Below are 19,891 nucleotides of genomic sequence, written 5' to 3' on the forward strand. Positions count from 1 at the left end.
CTGAATTGATGCTTAATCTATAGGTTTTTTGTTTATCCATTTCACAAATCTACTGCATTTGAAATCATAGCACTTTGTAGTTCATAGTTTTCTAAAGTTATCTAATAGCATTTGCAGTTCTAATGGGCATAGTTTCTCAAGATTAATTAGAATCCTATAGTCCACAGATTAAGGTGCAGAGAAAAGGGTCAAATTTAGCTTTCCTTTAATAAATATCAAGAACTACAAGAACAATATGGGATGAAGCCTTTGATATGTCTTCAATATTAGAAAGTACCACAGCAGTTTATAAAACAACAGAATTAAATGGAGATACCAATTCAGATGTCAATTAAATGGCAGTATTAATTCAGTTGCCTTTGCCTATGTTTAACTATTTATTTTAGGTGTTTTCTTAATCCCAGCATTCATTTACACAACTCTGTACTGAATTACCACCAAACGCATCACATGGCTGGACTGGCTTTCACATCTGAAGACTTACTTTGAATGCCCACATATTAAAGTGTCTTTCCCTGATGCCTGGGACAAAACGCCACGTGAATAAAGCAATTTTAATTGACTTACCACCAACTTTGGTCTCAACAAAGCAAGGAGCAGCTGTGGAATTGGCCTAAAAGGCTTTTATGCCTTGGCTGACAATTAGCAGTATTGCTGTATCTGTGTCAGTCCCAAGATATTAGGGAGACAAGCTGTCTTGAAAAAGAGCCCTGTGCAAGCTTGAAGGCTTCTCTATCCCACCAACAGGAATTGGTTCCATAAACCATATTTCCTCATCACCTTGCCTTGTTATTTTGCTACCTAGGTAGTAGTGTGAAAAGTCATATTTCGTTTATTTACACCATCTTAATGGTAGTGTAGGGTCTGCTTTTGGCATGCTACATAATCAGACATTCGACTTACTACACATGGATTTTTATGATGATCATTTATCAAAATTTGAGAGGAATACACAATTTGAATATCTATGGAAAATAAAGTAAAGCTCTGTAATGACCCTTTATTTAACAGAACATTCCAAATCAGGACAACAGGCTTGCAGCTCCATCCCCATCCCATGTAACCTTTATAATACCTAACACTCAAAATACAGGTTGAACCTCTCTAACCTGGCACTCTATCAGCCAGCAACATCCATGGTATGTCATGATTTTAGTTAGTTGGCTGTTCACTTGTCCTGGGTGTGGCCAAGTTTCCTGCAGTCCCATAAAGTTTATTTGCAGCCACCAGTCCTGGCTCTCAGAGTTCTGTTCTGTTATTTAGCTGTAATTTATCCCTAAAAGTCATCTAAGAGCCCAGGAAGCAGTGGAAGTGTCGCTAATGTGCTAGACAATATTGACCTCCCTCATTTGGCAAATTCTCTTGTTTGGCACTGGTCAGGTCCCAAGGGTGCCAGACCACAGAAGTTCAACCTGTAATGGAATATAGCAAACAGCAGCATCTACAGAGATTTATGATATCTCAATAATTTTAAAAGGCAGTCAGATTTGCAGAATCCCTCTCATTCATCACAATTATTATGTCAGACATTTTCTAAGCAACTTTGTGGCTAAAAGTTTGCTGACAAAACATTAAGTCTAACTCAAGCAGGCAAATCTTTCAACCATATTCAGATCACGCATCATAAATTTTCCCTTGTAAATTAAGGTGTATCTTCCAATAAAGTAGGTTTTAAAAAAATCCTATTGGAATGCACTAGAAGATGATAAAGCTTCCTAATCTGTAAATGTCAGTGTCTTTGTCTCTTAGAATTTCTAAAGAAGTCCCAAAATTAAGCCACCAAAATCAAGAGCAGAGGTAAACAAAAAGCAGACTGCTTCCACTAGCAAGGTCTCTCCTTGTTGATTCTTTCAAACCCCAAGACATCCTGAAGCTGAAACTAAAACAGCCAGTGGGCTTTATGTGCATTTAGCTTTTCAGAATTGAGCAAATACCATCCTAATAGGCATCAACTATGACCCTTTCACAGCTGTCAATACAGAACATGCAATAACAGTTACACTCCTTTCTCTCCCTCTTTCAACCACCTACTAACGCAAACTACAAAGGAGGGCAGATTAGCCCAGCAATGCTAGACTGTGTTCAGTAGCGGTGATGAAAAAATATTAGAAAAGCCTATTATGATGACAAGAGCCACCCAGCTTTATTGACTCAGCCATGTAATTTATAATGTATGCTGTTCTATTCAAGAAAGAAATTCACTTATTATCTAATAATAACCCTCAAGGAAAACAGAAGGGAGCAACAAATCATCTTCTACACCCCTAACCACAGCCCTAAAATTGCAACCAATGTTCAAAACAATGATTTGCTATGAAACTGAGTTGATTTTTTATAAACATTTCTATTGAGCAACAAGAGGTTAACATTTCCAAAGATTACAGTTAATCCACCTGGGAACAAACATTTCTAACCACACTGGGACAGAAAGAATGCAGACAGAGTCCCCTGAGTTTGTCAAATTGCAATACCGAGAACTTTGGCCATCTTGAGAAACAGGCCGAGCACCATGTAGCTGCATAAAAGGCTAATTACTTACAGCAGGGTGTCCAGCACAGTAGGTGTAGCTGGCATGGGACTGGTAGTGCAAGCTTGCTCTTGGAAAGGTGTACGCATTCCAAGCGGCTTGGCTGCTGTTCCACTGTGAGCTAAAGCCAGGGCTCATGGTCACTCTTGATTTACTGTTTTGGTACGTTCTCACTGTGGAGCTGGACTATCAAGAAAGACAGAAATGCAACATAAAAATAGCTTTTCGAATGTATTACAAACGGTCCGTGTACATTTAATAAACACATGTCTACATAGCATCTGTGAACAAAGAGGAGCATTCCCATACAGAAGTGAAAGAGACGTCTTTTCAAAATGAAAAAATAAAAGGCATTTTGTGGTTCTGATCCACAGAAAATACAGAATGAATGACTTTTGGAATTTAAACTAGGTCACACATCAAGAGGAGAATTTAATGGCAATAGAGAGTTGAGGAGGTGTTTGAAATTTACTTCTATGGTTACTTCACAGGAGTGATACTTGAAATTTCCTACTTCTTTCATTGGTAAGATTTGAAAATTTGAATTAATGGTATCAATGACTAATTAACGTAGCTTTAAAGTGAATAACCCAGCACCTGTGCTAAGAAAGCTTCCTCAGAGCTTGTGATTCCATCTCTAGGAAAAATATGGTAGATTGGGGTAAAGCAAAACTATCCCTAACATCACAAAATTGCAGTCTTCTACAAAAGACAAACTGGCTTCATGACCAACGGTTTGTTAAACTAAGTCCCCCAAAACTGACCAACTGCAAAATAGCCGCATGTTTCAAAGATTGGGCATAGTATATTTGATATGGTCAGCAACACCCAGTGGAAATATTATCTTGATAATGTCATATACAAGATTTGGGAAAGCCAAATCGTGCATAAACTAATGAATTTGTACAGTCTTTTCTGGTCTTTTAAGCTTTCTACTACAAAATGCTTTTTTCTAATACTGTAGAACGTACATCAGGACTATTTTAATTGATAATTCCTGGTTTATACACAAAAATTAAAAGAAAAAGATCATTTTCCCTCCCCCCATAAAAAAGCCAACAAAAAACAAAAAAACAAACAAAAAAACCCCAGCTAGATACATTTCGACCAAATTATTTCCCCAAAATTCCAAAGTAATGTAATTATTAAACATATTTTCTCATTCTATTCTTCTCTCCTTCCTGACAGTTTCTTCCCCTTCAAGGGCAAAAGGAGAGGAAATTTGTCACTCATCCACGCAAATTACACCAATGAATTTTCCTTATGATATATTTTCATTGAAGTCAATAGCTTAACTCCCACTGACTTTAATGGGACAGGACATGATCTCGTCTTTTTATTTTTTTTTTAAACCATGCTTAACATTCTTTAGAAATCCTTACAAATGTGCCCTCAAGTAAAAGGCATACCAAATTCATGTTTAAATGGTGATCCAGCAGTAGGAATATATTTAGTATATTTAGATGGAGCCACCATAAACTGCACCCTCAGTTTAATTTATTTTAACCATCTTTTTTCAAGAACACATTATAATTTAAAATAGAAATTGTATTATGTACATGTCCATAAGTAGGCAATCATGAATATATACTCATGGAATATAAACTCCCTTTGATATCAAAATCACTTTGTACAGTTGTATAGAGGACAGTAGTTTTTATTATTATGTATACATTATTGCAATACCTAGGGATCAACCAAGATCGAGGTGTGCTAGACACTGTGCAGAATGAAAGACAGTCTCTCCCCTAAAGAAGTTACAACTGAAGAGACAGAGGATATAACACCCGAGCAGAGTGATGGTTTGAACAAGTCATGCTTATTCCATATTTTGTCAATATTTTGGTTCCGAGTTTTGTTTGGGAGAGGATTAGCTAAATAGAAAAGACAAGGTAAGGAAGGGAGGACATAGCAGAAAGGATCACTGGGAGAATTTTCATGACCTTTCCCATTTAGACGTCTGGTAGAAATTTAAAATCACATTGCACGTTTTCAACAATAGCACAAACTGTATTCATTTAATTTTATTTTTAAAAGTTCAAATACACAAAGAATGGGTCAGCTATCAGACACTGCATAAACTATAAGTTCACAAAAAGGCTAAATGGCTTCCTGTGTGTATTTATTTCCTGAACTGCTGATTAAGAAGCCTGTAATGAGCAGTTTCTGCCCACCAGTTCTCTGTATCTCAACTGATTCGCTCCTCCCCACCCCCAACTTCCAACCCCTAGTAAAAGATTCCTGGGGTCTGATGTCTAAAGATTTAGCTTACAACTTGCTGAACACAAAGCATATGAATGGACACTAAAACCACACTAAACTCTCATTAGCCAGTGTATGTGACAAGTGGTTACTTTGTTCATTTACAAAAGGCTTTGGAAAAAATCTGCCCCTGTAGTAAAAGGAGATCCTTTCAAACAGGTCTTTTTATATAAATCTAAATCATGGCAAGTCAAAGGAAAAAGGCTCTGACCAGAAAGACTCCAGATCTTTTTTACACCCTTTCCCCAAGGAACAAAAATGTATTTTCTTTTACTTGACATATTACTTATCTTTCACATTATTCCTCAAAGACAAATCTCTTAGTGCACTCTGGTAGAATTGCTTCAGTATGGAAGAAAAGGGTTGGGTTTTGGTTTGGCTAGCCCAGGCAGACAGTCATAATATGCTTTCTTGTGCCTTGGTCTCTGCCATTTGTATATGTTCGATATTAAGGTGAAATCGTTCATTAAATCCCTTTATAAAAGAAAGACGTTCTGCCCTCCATACCATATCCTAGTGATGTTGTGCTACTGTACAGCAGTAAGATTTTCCCTATTTAACATTATGTTAAAGAGGACTGTGCAAGCCAATGGAAAATATGTGTGGCTAACTGGAAAATAAAAAGACACTGGCCGTCCCAGAGTACGAATTTATTATTTACTTTCTCCACTAACCAATGTCCTGTTGTGTTGGGCACTATGCAAGCATAGAAAGAATTTCCGACACCCAAGTGTTATGTCTATGGGCTACAGTTACACTACAGCACTCTGTCATCAGAAGTCACTGTCGAGCGAGTTCTCCCAACAAAATTTCTGTTGACAGAGTGCGGCCACACACAAAAGCCAATCGGGAGAGCGCTCCACTCTGTCAGCAGAGCAGCCAGACTACCCAGCAGCTCTCTCGATAAAACAGGCACCTGGAAGCACAGCAGACAGGGTGGCCCATCGTTGTGGATGCTGTCTGTCTGTCAAAAGAGGCCTCCTGGGGGTGTTTCCGCAGCTGTTTTTTCGACAGAAATCTGTCGACAAAGGCGTTACGCCTCAAGGTTTTGAGTCAGAATGCTGCAAGTGCTGAGTTTTGTCAACACACTGTCAACAAAACCAATATTGTCTATAAACGCGTGGTGTGTTTTGTTGACACAACTCTCGAGTGTAACTGTAGCCATGATGTTTAGAACCTTATTTTTTTAAAATGAAAGCTGACATTGTCTTTTGAGAAACACACCAAATTGCGGATGTACAATAAGGTAACAACTATAAATTTACAATGTAAATGTAAAATAATGTAAAATAAATGTAAAATAAAATAATCGTGGGCAACACCACAAACAAAAATACGTACACCCTGTCCTTCAGAATTTGTAAGAGGAAGAAGTAAAAACTCTGCAAATGGGAAGGTGCCAAGCTCAGCTGAGATTTCCATTTCCCATGCTCTGCATCTCCTGAGTAAAACCTCTCCCAACTCTATTTGTCATCTGACGATGGTGAAGAACCTCAGAAAGAGTCACCTTCTCCTTACACTAATGTTCAGGGGAAAACTGCATCATCCCTAGATGATGATAGTGTACAGAACGGTAATGTACAGAAGCCTGTGGGAGAACACTTCAATCTCCATGGACGTTCAGTGGCAGATTTAAGGGTGACAGTTCTGAAAACCAAAAAATTTCAAAAATCAAATGGAGAGAGAAATCTCTGAGCTGAAATTTATTTGCAAATTTGACTCCATTAACCACACCCAGGGACAGTGCCCTGAGCCACACGCGTGGAGTGGAAGGGCCCTGGGGACCACATGAAGGGAAGGACTTACCATCTCAGCTCCTTGTCCCACCTCCTGCTGGACTATCAGTGGGCTGGACCAGCCCCATCTCCTCACCAGGGCCAGCCAGCCCCTGGGAGGAACTGGAGCCAGGCCTGGAGCCAGAGCCAGAGCCAGAGCCAGAGCCAGGCACGGCCGCAGGGCCACTGGTGCCGGGGTGCAGTGTGACGCCACGGTGGTACGGGCAGCCCCGTGGACGGAGGGCCTATTGCCAGGTCAAGGAGGACAAGGGGACCCTCAGGCAGGTCACCAGTATTATGGAGTGGCAGATGTGGGCTGAAGAGGAGAGGTGCACAAGGGATCAGGAATGGCAGATGCAGGCATGGGACTAGCTGATGTCCCTCCTGGACAGCGCCACTGCTGTCTGGTAGGACCAGATTACCCACCCACCTGCACCCACCACCCCTCTCCCCACATGCCTCCCCTCCCCTGCAGCCCCCACTCCCCCTGTCCCAGCTGCCCTTCCCCCCAAAAACCTCCCCCCGTCTATTCTGGCCCTTGCCCAATGGATCCTGTCCTCAGCCACTCCCCCTTCCCTCCCAGGTCCCCCAACTCTCCCAGCCACACCCGAACCTCCTGCCCCACAGGCCCTCCCTCCACACACCCAGCTGCACCCAAACTCCCTGCACACCAGCCCCCCATAGCAGAGCCTGACCCTGCCATGGCCTCTCCCCTCCCACCCCTCTCTGTGCTACTGGCCCCTACCCATACCCGATGGGGACCCTGAACCTGTGGAAGGGGGGATCCCACTGCCGGGTAGGGGTCCTGCTCTCCTGTGGGGTCATGGCCCACCAACCCCTGCCTAGAGTAAGGCCTGCCCCCGCATTCCAAGCCCCAACCTCACCAGCCCCCCTGCACTTTGTGAATAGCTCTTTGTTTGGGTTTTTACTGCACACACTTTCCTCTGTTCAAAGTCAAGGTTTATTTGTTCACAGCCCCTGTGTCTCTAGTTATTGGAAAGGGACTGTGGAGGCCTGGATGGGCAAAGGCAGGGTCCAGGGTGGGGATGGGTTGGGACAGTAGGCCTGAAAACCCCATAGGGGATGCCCCAGATAGTGGGGAGGGTTATTGGGGTCCCTGGGAGAATTGCTCCCACAGGGCCTCCTGGATGAGCAGCCCATCTTGGTGGGCCTCATGAATGGGGGCTGTGCCAGGCTCCCCATAGACACAGCCAGTAGGCGGGCCCCCAGAAGAAGCAAGGCCTCCCCCTTTCCCTCCAGAAGTTATGGAAGGCACAGTCGGCCCACACAACTTGGGGTACATTGCCCTCCCCCATGTCCAGGGGGGTGAGTAAGCACTGGAACTGGGCCTTCAGATGGCCACAGGCATGCTCTGCAAACAAATGGGCCCGTTTCAGGCACAAGTTAAAGAGTTCCTGGGTGGGGTCCAGGTGTACAGTATAGGGCCATGTGAACCACGGCATTAGGGGCTAGGCAGCACTCCCCAGCATGCAGAGAAACATGTCCACATTCCTGAGGACCAGCTCCCAGCAGGGGGACAAAGGTTCCGTCCTCCATCTTCTGGAAGAGACCAGAGTTCCAGAACGCCCTTGTGTCATGTGCCTGGCTGGCCCACCCAACGTACATGTCAATGAAGAGCCCACGGTGGTCCAGCAGGGCCTGCACCACAATTGAGTGGTACCCCTTCCTATTGATGAACCATGCCTCACTGTGGTCTGGGGCACAGATGGGAATGTGGGTCCCGCTGATGGCCCTGAAGCAGTTGTGAAAACCCAGGGACTCAAATTCAGCCACCGCAGCTTCTAGAACGTCTATTCAGACAAGCCTCCGCAGCCGCAGGGAGTTGATGGACCTCACAACCTTCGGGGGAGGAGGTGGGGCAAATGGGTGAGGGCATGAGGTAGTCAGGCCTTCGTGTTCCCCATCACTTTTCGTCCACCCCTTCCCTTCAGGCCCCCTCCCGGAAGGTCATCCTCCATGCAAGAGGGCTGTGAGTGAGTGGGATGGCACAGTGCCCTTGAGACGGAGCCTTCCCCCCTTCTCGCTGCCTACCTGCACCTCCACCCCTGCTCCCTGAGAGTCCTCCTGGGCAGAGCCTGCAGCCTGGGAGCATCTTACCTGCATGAGGACAGCACCAACGATGGACCTCCCCATGCCAAACTGGTTCCCAATACATTGGTAGCTGTCAGGGGTAGCCAGCTTCCATAGGGCAATGGCTACTCTCTTTTCCAGGGGGATGGTGAGCGGAGGTGGGTGTCCTCCCTGTAGAGAATGGGGGTGAGCCAGGCGCATAGCTCCAGAAAGGTGTCCTTCCACATGTGGATATTCTGGAGCCAGCATGGGTCGTCCGACTCACCCATCACCAGTCAGTCCCACCATTCTGAGCTGATGATGTAGCACCAGACACGCCTGCTGCCTCGGGGGCATGGGCACTGTCGCAGCAAGGCAGCAGTGACGATGGCTTTCTCCTCATGGGAGGGGTCCAGCTTGTTCCTCCTCTGGAAGAGGAGGAGAAGGGTAGCAGGGATGACATGCTGCAGAAGCTACAGCAGCCATGGGTGTGGCCAGTGCCAGCCTGGGGCCTGCTCTGGTGGCATAGCTAACTGGAAAGGCCAAAATCTTTTTCAGTAATCCAGGGAGACCTGCACTAGCTTTGCTATCCCCTCAAGAGGTATGCAAGCCTCGGCATGGACAGGGAATGTAGCCCGGAGAAGGCCCTTTAGGGCAGGCTGGGCTTTGCTCCAGGAAGGTCTTGGTGTCCATGTAACCCTGACTACCAAGTCATTAGAGCCCACCATGCCAACAGAGCAGTCAGGGTGTGTGGACGCACTCTGTCGACAGAAACAGTAGACAGAAGGAGCCAGTATTATGTGTGGACGTCTTCTGTAGGCAGAGGTTCTGTCAGGAAAGAACTGCTAACAGTGACGTCTGTTGACAGGACTGTAGTGTAGACACAGCTTTCCAGTTTAATCTGTCTCCATGTGATCTTTTGAAAATTTGCAATTATCTGAATGTCAGGCAGTCAAGAAAACCATCCACCCTGAGCACCAACATGAAAAACTTTAGAAGTAAGCAAAAAATGATCATGCCTTAAAAACACAAGATTAGAAGTCAAGATATCTGGAATTAGAGCTAGTCAAAATATTCAGTTAAAGTATTCAATTAAAATTGGCTTTTTCCTCAAATCTGAAATTTCTATAGGAAATATCCATTTGATAATATTTTTTTTTTAGGATTTTCAGCTATCAGCAACCATAAAATGAGTGGGGGCGGAAACCCTAACGTTTGAAGAAAATCAGAAACCTTTATAGAAGTTGTTGAAATCAATGAAAATGTTGCTTTCATCTAAAAATATTATGAGGCCAAACAAACAAACAAACAATCCAAAGAACATTTTCTGTCCATTTCTACATGAAATACATACCCAGATGCACAAAAAATCTCTTTGGAAGCTTGGACAATGGCCATGTGTCTGCCTCAGTTTCTTACCCTGTTAAATATGTCTAATAATAATTCATAGAATTGTCATAAAACTAAATTTTTCTCATGTTTCTGAAGTGCTTTAAGATCTTTGGATGGAAGAGACAGAAATGCAAACTCTTACTGCTTCCAGAGCCTAATTGCTGTCAGGAATTAGTTCTTTTAATAGCTGATGCTCAAAGGCTAACTGAAGTAAAAAAAAATAGTTCTTAATATTTATATAGCACTTTTTATCTTCAAACAATGTACAAACATTAAATAGTGATGAAACTTTTGACTATCCAACATCCCGAGCCTTTTAAGCAATTTATAGAAGATCTAGCAAATAGCAGCTACTCCTCATTTCCTTCCTGTTTGCATTTGAATAAACTACATAATTTGACTACATCTTTAAACATACAATTGTTCTGACGTAGATGTCAAAGTCTTAATAGTATACTGCGTTCACTGTCCACTGTCATTTAGGATATACTACCTTGTAATTTAAAACGACGCAATAATCTGCTTTAAAAGGAAAATATTCAAATGGTAATTGAAAATTTCCAGGTCATTTAAATTCTTCTTTTCATCAAGTCAACACAGATTACATTTTTTTAATCCCTGTTTGCCAGTTAGTTTCAGTGGTATACTCATGTCACTCATTTTAGCACTTGGGCATCTTAAAGAGACAGGCCCAAACTCTTCTCTAGATTACACCCATGCATCAAATTCATGAACTTTTACTGGCATAAAATGGGTTTAAACAAAACGAACATTTACCCCACTCTGTCTAAACATTTAAAATTACCTCAGATGTGCATGGGCAGAGAAAATGACATCAATTTCAGTTTCCAATCCACAGGACTTTTAATATTAAAAGTAACATTTGCCTTTGGCTACTTCTTCTGCAGCTTTGTGCTAAGATACTGTGCTTCAAGATAATTATGCCTAGTAAGTATCTTATATCACCAAAGTATGTTCTTTTGAGCCTCAAGGGATTACGGACAAAATACTGTCTATAACAGAAACCACTGCTGTTGCTGGAAGTGCCACCAGCTCAGGCTCAAAATGCACTATGCCATGATACAAAATACAAGTCTAATCTACCAAAGACTAGATTCATTACAAAAAAATTAACAGCTCTATAATTCCAAGATTTCCTAGACAGAGATTAAAATAACTGCTCTAAAAGATTCACTCACAGGCTAAGATGGCACCTTTGTCTCAGTCATCTTGATGAAGTAAATTTAGAAGAATTTGACAACATAAATATTCAAGATGTCAAGGATGGAGAAAGGAGAGCAGTAACTGTGAGTACCAGAGATGAGTTCTGAGGAAAGCTGCTGGAAAGCTGCCTAGAGCTGGGAAACATAGAATCATAGAACACTTGAACTGGGCAGAACCTCGAGAAGCCATCAAGTCCAGCCCCCTGCTCTCACAGCAGGACCAAACATCATTTAAGACCACCCCGAGAGATGCTTATCTAATCTGCTCTTAAATATCTCCAGTGACGGAGATGCCACAACCTTCCTGGATAATCTATTCCAATGTTTAACCACCCGGACAGTTAGGAAGTTTTTCCTAATGTCCAACCTAAACCTCGCTTGCTGCAGTTTAAGCAGTTACCCTCAGAGGCCAAGGAGAACAATTTTTCTTCCTCTTCCTTGTAATCCTCTTTTATGCACTTTGAAACTGCTATCATGTCCCAGCTAAGACTTCTTTTTTCTATACTAAACAAGCTCAGTTCTTTCAGTCTTCCCTCATAGCTCTTGTTCTCTAGAACTCTAATCATTCTTGTTGCTCTTCTCTGGACCTTCTCAAATTTCTCCATATTTTTCTTGAAATGTGGTGCCCAAAACTAGACACAATACTCCAGTTAAGGCCTAATCAGTGCTGAGTAGAGTGGAAGAATGGTTCCTTGTGTCTTGCTCACAGTGCTTTTATTGATGCATCCTAGAATCATGATTGCTTCTTTTGCAACAGCAACAAACTATGGATTCATATTTAGCACTATGACCCCTAAATCCATTTCTGCAGTAGTGCTTCCTAGACAGTCACTTCCCATTCTGTATGTGTGAAGCTGATTTTTCCTTCCTAAGTGTATTTTGCATTTGTCCTTGTTAAACTTCATCCTATATACCTCAGATCATTTCTCCTGTTTGTCCAGGTCATGTTGAATTATGATCCTATCCTACAAAGCAGTTGCAACCCCTCCGAGCTTGGCATCATCTGCAAACTTAATAGAGTACTCTCTAAGCCAATATCTAAATTGTTGATGATATTGAATAGAAGCAGTCACAAAACAGATCCCTGAGGAACCCTACTTGTTATGCCCTTCCAGGATGACTGTGAACCATTAATAACTACTCTCTGAGAATCATCCTGACAGTTATGTAGTCAACTTATAGTCACCCCCTCTAAGTTGTGTTTGCCGAGTTTATTGAAGATCATGCAAGACTGTATCAAATGCCTTACTAAAGTCTAGATAGATATACCATATCCGCCACTTCTCCCTTATCCACAAGACTTGTTATACTATCAAAGAAAGCTGTCAGATTGGTTTGATATGATTTGCTCTTTACAAATCCATGCTGGCTGTTACCTGTCACCTTATTTTCTTCCAGATGTTTGCAGATGAATTCCTTAATTACTTGCTCCATTATCTTTCCCAGTCCAGAAGTTAAACTGACTGGTCTGAAGTCTCCTGGGTTCTTATTTCCCTTTTTATAGATGGGCACTATATTTGCCTGTTTCCAGTCTTCTGGAATCTGTTCTGATTTCCAGGAATTTTCAAAGATGATAGCTAAAGGCTCAAATACTTCCTCTTTAAGCTCCTTGAGTATTTTAGGATGCATTTCATCAGGCCCTGGTGACTTGCAGACATCTAACTTTTCTAAGTAATTTTTAACTTGCTGTTTTTTTATTTTATCTTATAAACCTACCCCCTTCCCACTAGCATTCACCATGTTAGGCACTTCTTCATCCGACTGCTTGGTGAAGACCGAAACAAAATAGTTAAATGAGAAGGGAACTCAAGACACCATCAAATCCAGTCCCCTGCCCTCACAGCAGGACTTGTCACCATCCCTGAGAGATTTTTTTTTTCATTTGATGCTACCTGTCCCAGGCCCTTGAAAGGCCCACTCAAAGATTAAACTCATGACCTAACCACAGAGCTATTTCCTCTGCCCTAGGAGTGAGAGGAAAAAATAGTTTGGCAAGTGTAAGCCGAGCCCAGAACCAAGGGGGTGACTGCAGAGAGGTCCTGAGGAGTAGGGAGAACTCACAGGCAAGAAGGCCTGGAAAGTGGAACACTGTAAGGAGCTATCTGGAAGAAGATGTAATACACAGGGCTCAGAGGTGCTGCTGAAAGTGTCAGTTCAGGATGGATTGCTTAGAGGCAGGGCTACTTACAGGTGTCCTCCACTATAAGGCACAGCAGACCAGTCACAAACAACACTTCTGTTCATCACACTGGCTAACAAGAAGCCATACAAGCAATTCCTTCAGATAGTTCTGTTCTCTTGCGGCACCACCAGTACCATTCAAGGGACAAGGGGATTGCTGCTAGGAGGTGCCCTGGCATGTGGGCAGGACTTGCTGGTGTACAGGCCAGGAAAGTGGATTCCTACAAGGAGCTCTCTCACGAGGGGACCTGTCTCATGGCTACAGAAGAAAGCTCCTAAGAGAGAAGCAGGTCTTGGAACTGTGATTGTCTATGGAGTGCAACCAGAACAAGTGCTAGAGGACCTGGATGAGTATGGTTAACGACTCAACTTCATACATTCCAAGCCCAGGGGAGACTATTTTGGTCATCCAGTCTGATCGGTATAATCCAGGTGATAGAACTGCTCCAAAATTATTCCTAGAAGGTCTCCATTAGAAAAACAGAACTCTTAAAATATACTCATTTTCAGTTTGAATTTGTCTACTTTTAGCTTCTAGCCTTTGGATTGCATTTTACCTTTCTCCACTAGACAGAAAAGCCTATTATTAAATATTTGTTTCCCATGTAGATACTTACAGATGGCAATCAAGTCATTCCTTAACTTTCTTTGTTAAGCTAAATAAATTCAGCTCATGGAGTCTACCATATAAGGCATGTTTTCTAATCCTTTCGTCAGTCTCATGTCGCTTCGCTGAACCCTCTCAATTAATCAACCTCCTTCTTGAATTGTTGACTCCAGACCTGCGCACTGTATTCCAGCAGTGGTCTCACTACTGGCAAATATTGAGGTAAAATAACATGGGAACTCCGACTTGAGATTCCCATGTTTATACATCCAAGTTGGCATTAGCACTTTCAGCTGCACTTGAAATTTACACACATCTGATTACCCACCATGCCCTCAAATCTTTTTCAGAGTCTCCACTTCCCAGGATAGAATCCCTCACCATGATACATTCTTTGTTCCTGGCGAATACAATTACATTAGCCATACTAAAATGCATACTGATTACTTGAGCTCAGCTCACCAAGCAATTCAGACTGCCCTGAATCAGTGACCATTTCTCTTTATTTATTTACCATTCCCCAGATTTGTGTGTTATCTGCAAATTTTAATCAGCAATGATTTTATGTTTTCTTCTATGTCATTAATTAAAAAAAAATTAAATAGCACAGGGCCAGGAACTGAACCCTCAGGATTCAACATAAACAAACCTACAAGACGATGATTTCCCATTAATAATTAAATTTTAAAAGTATCAGTTGGCCAGCTTTTAATCCATTTAATGCGTGCCATGTTCATTTTATATCCTCTAGGTTTTTTTAATCAAAATGTCACAGGATACGAAGTCAAATGTTTTGCAGAAATCAAAGAATATTACATCAAAACTATTACCTATTAATTACATAAAAATCAAATCACTCTGACAGGATCTATTTTCCATAAATCCACGTGGATTGGAATTAATTATATCTCCCTCCTTTAATTCTTCTTTAATCAGTTCTTGTCTCAGCCACTCCATTATCTTACCCAAGATCAATGTCAAACCATCCCATTTACTGTTTCTGAATATTGACACATTAGCTTTCTTCCAGTCTTCTGGAAATTCCCTAGTATTCCAAGACAAGATTAAATAAATCAATATTAATGAACAGGTGAACACCTCAGTCAGTTCTTCCAAAACTTTAGATTCAACTTATCCAGACCTGCTGATTTAAAAATGCCTATCGTTAGTAGCCCCTGGGACACAACTGGCTTGGAAGGAGTGTTATGATAGGAGTATGATACAAGTGCATCATCTGGTTTTTTTTTCTCTCTCAAACATAAGGTAGAACTGTTTGTCAAACATTTCCATCTTTTATGCATTATTGATAATGCTATCATTTTCACCTAGTGATGGACCAGTACATTGTCAGAAATCTTTTGTTCCAAGGATTCTTAAATAACTCCCTCCAAAAGTGATGACTCTGTAGGTGCTCTGGGGCTGAAGCATCCAAGGGGAAAAATTGGTGGGTGCTGAGCATCCATCAGCAATGCCTACCACTTCCCCCTCTCCCCTCAGTGCCTCCCACCTACTGACAGACCATGCCAATCAGCCTTTCCCTTCCCTCCCCATGGCTTCTACCTACCACAGTCAGTGGTTTATACCATATGGGAGGCTGGAGGAGGTGGGGAGGAAGAACAAAGATGCGGGACATTGAGCGGAGGGTGCAGGCTTGTAGGTGCACTGTGTATGGGAATGGAACTGGGAAGGAAGAGGTGGGATGAGAGTGGAGTGGGGGTGGGAAGAGGCAAGGTGGAGTGGAGGGGGTGTGGCTTGGAGCAGAGCCAGGAATTAAGATTCCCCCCCACAAAAAACACGCACACACACATTTTTTCCAAAGTCAGCACCTGTGACTCTTTCCTACTTGCCTGTTTATCATGTGATCTGGGGATCATGACTTTTGAATTGGATTCAGAGATGCTGCATTGTGATCTTATTTTACCTTCGGGTTTGGAGGTGAACTTCTTTCAGTATGATGAATCTCCATAATGTGGCATTTTGTATGACTAAGAGTTTGAATTTGGTGACAAAAGAGACTGTTCCTTTCAAATATGGGGAAAGGGAAACTGAGGCAGATACACCAGTTTTCCACAGGACGCTGATCAAGAAGTGGACTGGCTGATGACATTTGGATATTGCTTTGAAAGACAGAATAAATGTTTTGTGAGACATGGGATTTAAATTCAATATGCAGTATTTCTATTCCTAAAGATTTTTAAATTCTGGCTTGACAAAGCACTGGCTGGGATTAGTTTGTTGGGATTGCATCTGCTTTTAGCGGGGGATTGGATTTAATGACCTCCCATGGTCTCTTTCAACCATATGATTCTATCAGATAAGCTTTAGGGTTTACTAAAGCATCCAGAAATTTATCTAAACACAGGGAAAGACTATCCAAGAGGCTGAAGTCCTGAGATAAATGACTCAATGGAAGTTTCACATTCTGAAGAATTTTAGGATTGGACCCAGAGTTTTCAACTCAACCCCCAAGGAATACATTTTAAAATTAGATCAATACATTGTGGCTTGTTATTTATTTTCCTCAAAGTTAAACCCTGAGACCAAAATAGATATCCCTGAAATGGTTTTAATGCTTTTTTGATTAAGGGATGTGTAATTTTCAGCATGACTCAGCATTCTGCTTCTCATACTTCTAAAAGTTTTATGTGAAATATGAATGAACAAAGATTCCTGTCAGCCATAGGGATCAGCAGGAGTGTCTGAAAATAGGAAGATTAACTGGTTCACGGAACTGAATACGGAGGGCCTGATTCTTCACTGTCTTTTCATTCACACATTGTCTTCTCTTAAAGGAAACCACACAGAGAAACAAACATGAGAGGACTTACAACAGGTTTATTTATCTAGCTGAACTTGTATGCTCATCGGGTTTTCTTCTTCATGATACATGAATTGGGCCTGAAAGATTTGTTATTTTTAAAAGAGAAAGCCCCCCCTTTTATTTTTATTTTTGATTAACATCAGAAGTAATAGATAGTAGAGAACTTATAATGTACTGCAAATGAATTTTAAGGCCTAATAGCAATGTAAGAAGGTCCCTGAGTATGACACTTTAATGGTACCAGTTATGAAATTGCTCTTTTCTGAAAACACGAACATTGTTTACTGAACAAACATCCGTTTAATTATGTTTGGCACTTTTTCTCTTAATTGCACCAGGTTTACAATTATAAGTAATGAAGCAATGCATTAACCCAAGAGGCATCATGTTTTGTGTTCCCAATAACATGCTGGCAAGATCCCAGCAAGAGATGCGCATTCAGACCATTCACAAATAAACCTATCTGTCTGCACAAGGTTGATTTTGGCAGAAGTCACATCCATGAAATAGTTGCTCAGTACAATATGCTCCCATGGAACTGCAGCTCATCTGTTTGGATTGACTTTGTACAAAAAGACATTCTTCCATTGAAGCAGGAGAGCACACAAGTCACAAAGGTAGCAGAGAATGACTTAAAGGAGAGGATTTGGGTCAGATAGGCAAAAAAATAAAAACGTCTACTGGTGAGCACTAATCTTACTGAAAGCTGTTGATAAAGTGGAAAACAACATATTCAGTCCCTGACCTTGGCAGCTCTATAAGGGTAATATTTTTACAAACTCTTGAAAATTCTCCCCAGTGTATTAGAGTGGCGGCTCTTAAAATCTCTTCAATTCTTCTAGATAAGTAAACAACATTACCACAGGATTTGCAGCATTCCCTATACCAACTATAGTGAAATGTAGGAGGTACTGCCAATACCAAAATAATATTTACATCAACCCCAGACCATTTTACCAAATATTCATACTTATACACATATTCTCCTTCAACCAGCTATGTCCAGGTCTACAACCCACTTAAGCATGTGCTTAACTTCAGTTGTGTGCTTAAGTATGCCATATTTAATGGGGTATATTTTCAAACATATTAACAGTGAATATTTAAAGGGAAAAGATTTCATTAATATTTGAGTTTTTTTAATCCTTCTTTTAGTATCTGAAGGTACTGCACATAACTGTGCCATGGAATCCCATTGCTCCTACTGATATGTCTTCATACAGTAATTATTATTATTGTGAACAGAGACATCATATCTTATTTTTATAATACCTCTTGATGATTCTAATGTCATAGAACACTTAAGAGTCTGTCTAGTCATCATCTCTGGACCAACCTTATAGCTGCAAAACAAAATTCTTTTACCCACTGTAGGTCTGCAACATAGTTTGAGGCCCAAAAAGCACCTTTTCAGGTTCCATCAAGAAGAGCAGCACACACCATGTTCAGGCAATACCCCTATACTAAGCAATGAGAACAACCCAGTCTCACAGGCCTGTGTTGAGCGAAAATGTTTTTGAATACTCATAAAATCTCCATGACACATTAACACTCCCATAATCCTACTGGCTACGTCTACATGTGAAGCCTACATCGAAATAGGCTATTTCGAAGAATAATGTCTACACATCCTCCAGGGTTGGCAACGTCGATGTTCAACTTCGACGTTGCGCAGCACCACATCGAAATAGGCGCTGCGAGGGAACGTCTACACGCCAAAGTAGCACACATCGAAATAAGGGTGCCAGGCACAGCTGCAGACAGGGTCACAGGGCGGACTGAACAGCAAGCCGCTCCCTTAAAAGGCCCCTCCCAGACACAGTTGTACTAAACAACACAAGATACACAGAGCCGACAACTGGTTGCAGACCCTGTGCCTGCAGCATGGATCCCCAGCTGCCGCAGCAGCAGCCAGAAGCCCTGGGCTAAGGGCTGCTGCACACAGTGACCATAGAGCCCCGCAGGGGCTGGAGAGAGAGCATCTCTCAACCCCCCAGCTGATGGCTGCCATGAGGGACCCGGCAATTTCGACGTTGTGGGACGCAGATCGTCTACACGGTCCCTACTTCGACGTTGAACGTCGAAGTAGGGCGCTATTCCGATCCCCTCATGAGGTTAGGGACTTCGACGTCTCGCCGCCTAACGTCGAAGTTAACTTCGAAATAGCGCCCGACGCGTGTAGCCGTGACGGGCGCTATTTCGAAGTTAGTGCCGCTACTTCGAAGTAGCGTGCACGTGCAGACACAGCTACTGAATGAAAAAAAGTCAAGTTCCCTTTGCCAACCTCAGGGTAATGAGTTTAGCTTAACATCTATGTGACGAGTCAAGCACTGCCCAAGAATCTTTTAGCAGATACCACATGCTTGTTTTACTAAACACCATGCCATTTTCTGTCACAGGGAGAAAATTTCTGAATATAAAATGTATACTTGAGACACTGTAAGGCCCTAATACTGCAATGTTCTCTGTGTCAGGAGACTTCAATGCTTTTATTAAGCTTTCCACAGAACTGAAGCCTATTTGTTCCTCATACTGTTATGCTTACTGTACACCATAATGCAGGTGGCATGATTTGTTTGTACAGTCATTAATTACAGTGCCCTCCAAACTGTTTATTTTTGGTGTTAAGCGCTGGTAAATAGAAATTCATACTGAGAACTGGTCCTTAGGCACTACTGTAATAAAAATGATTAAAAATACCCTCATTGATTTACCGAGGAACAGGAAACACATTCCTTCTTCCAGAAAAACTACAGATTCTCTTCCTCTGAATGAGGAGCTATGGTAGGCTGCATGCCACTGTGGTGCTCGCCGTGGAGTTCTACAGAGATTAAATGCAACTGTTTTTAATAGTGTCTTTCATGAAATCACCTTATCTAAAGAATCACTGTCGCTTGATGCTGCATAGAATCATAGAAGAGTAGGCCTGGAAGGGACCTCGAGAGGCCATCAAGTCCAGCCCCCTGCCCACATGGCAGGACCAAGCACTTTCTAGACCATCCCTGAAAGCCATCTATCTAACCTCTTCTTAAA

General features: G+C 42.1%; 1 protein-coding gene across 7 annotated transcripts in view; it reads right to left on the minus strand.

Annotated features, from left to right (window-relative positions):
• The window catches only part of RBMS3 (RNA binding motif single stranded interacting protein 3), a 1,098,743-nt gene that overhangs the window by 700,652 nt on the left and 378,200 nt on the right, over positions 1-19,891 (minus strand). For 6 of the 7 annotated variants that reach the window (XM_074984403.1, XM_074984401.1, XM_074984402.1 and 3 more), the window contains one exon: positions 2,540-2,713. In XM_074984403.1, coding sequence (XP_074840504.1) covers positions 2,540-2,713 — 174 coding nt within the window. The remainder of the gene's footprint in view (positions 1-2,539; positions 2,714-19,891) is intronic. The other variant, XM_074984410.1, reaches the window with a different exon arrangement.

Source organism: Carettochelys insculpta, chromosome 2 (genome assembly GCF_033958435.1).
Source record: "Carettochelys insculpta isolate YL-2023 chromosome 2, ASM3395843v1, whole genome shotgun sequence".
Lineage (NCBI taxonomy): Eukaryota > Metazoa > Chordata > Testudines > Carettochelyidae > Carettochelys > Carettochelys insculpta.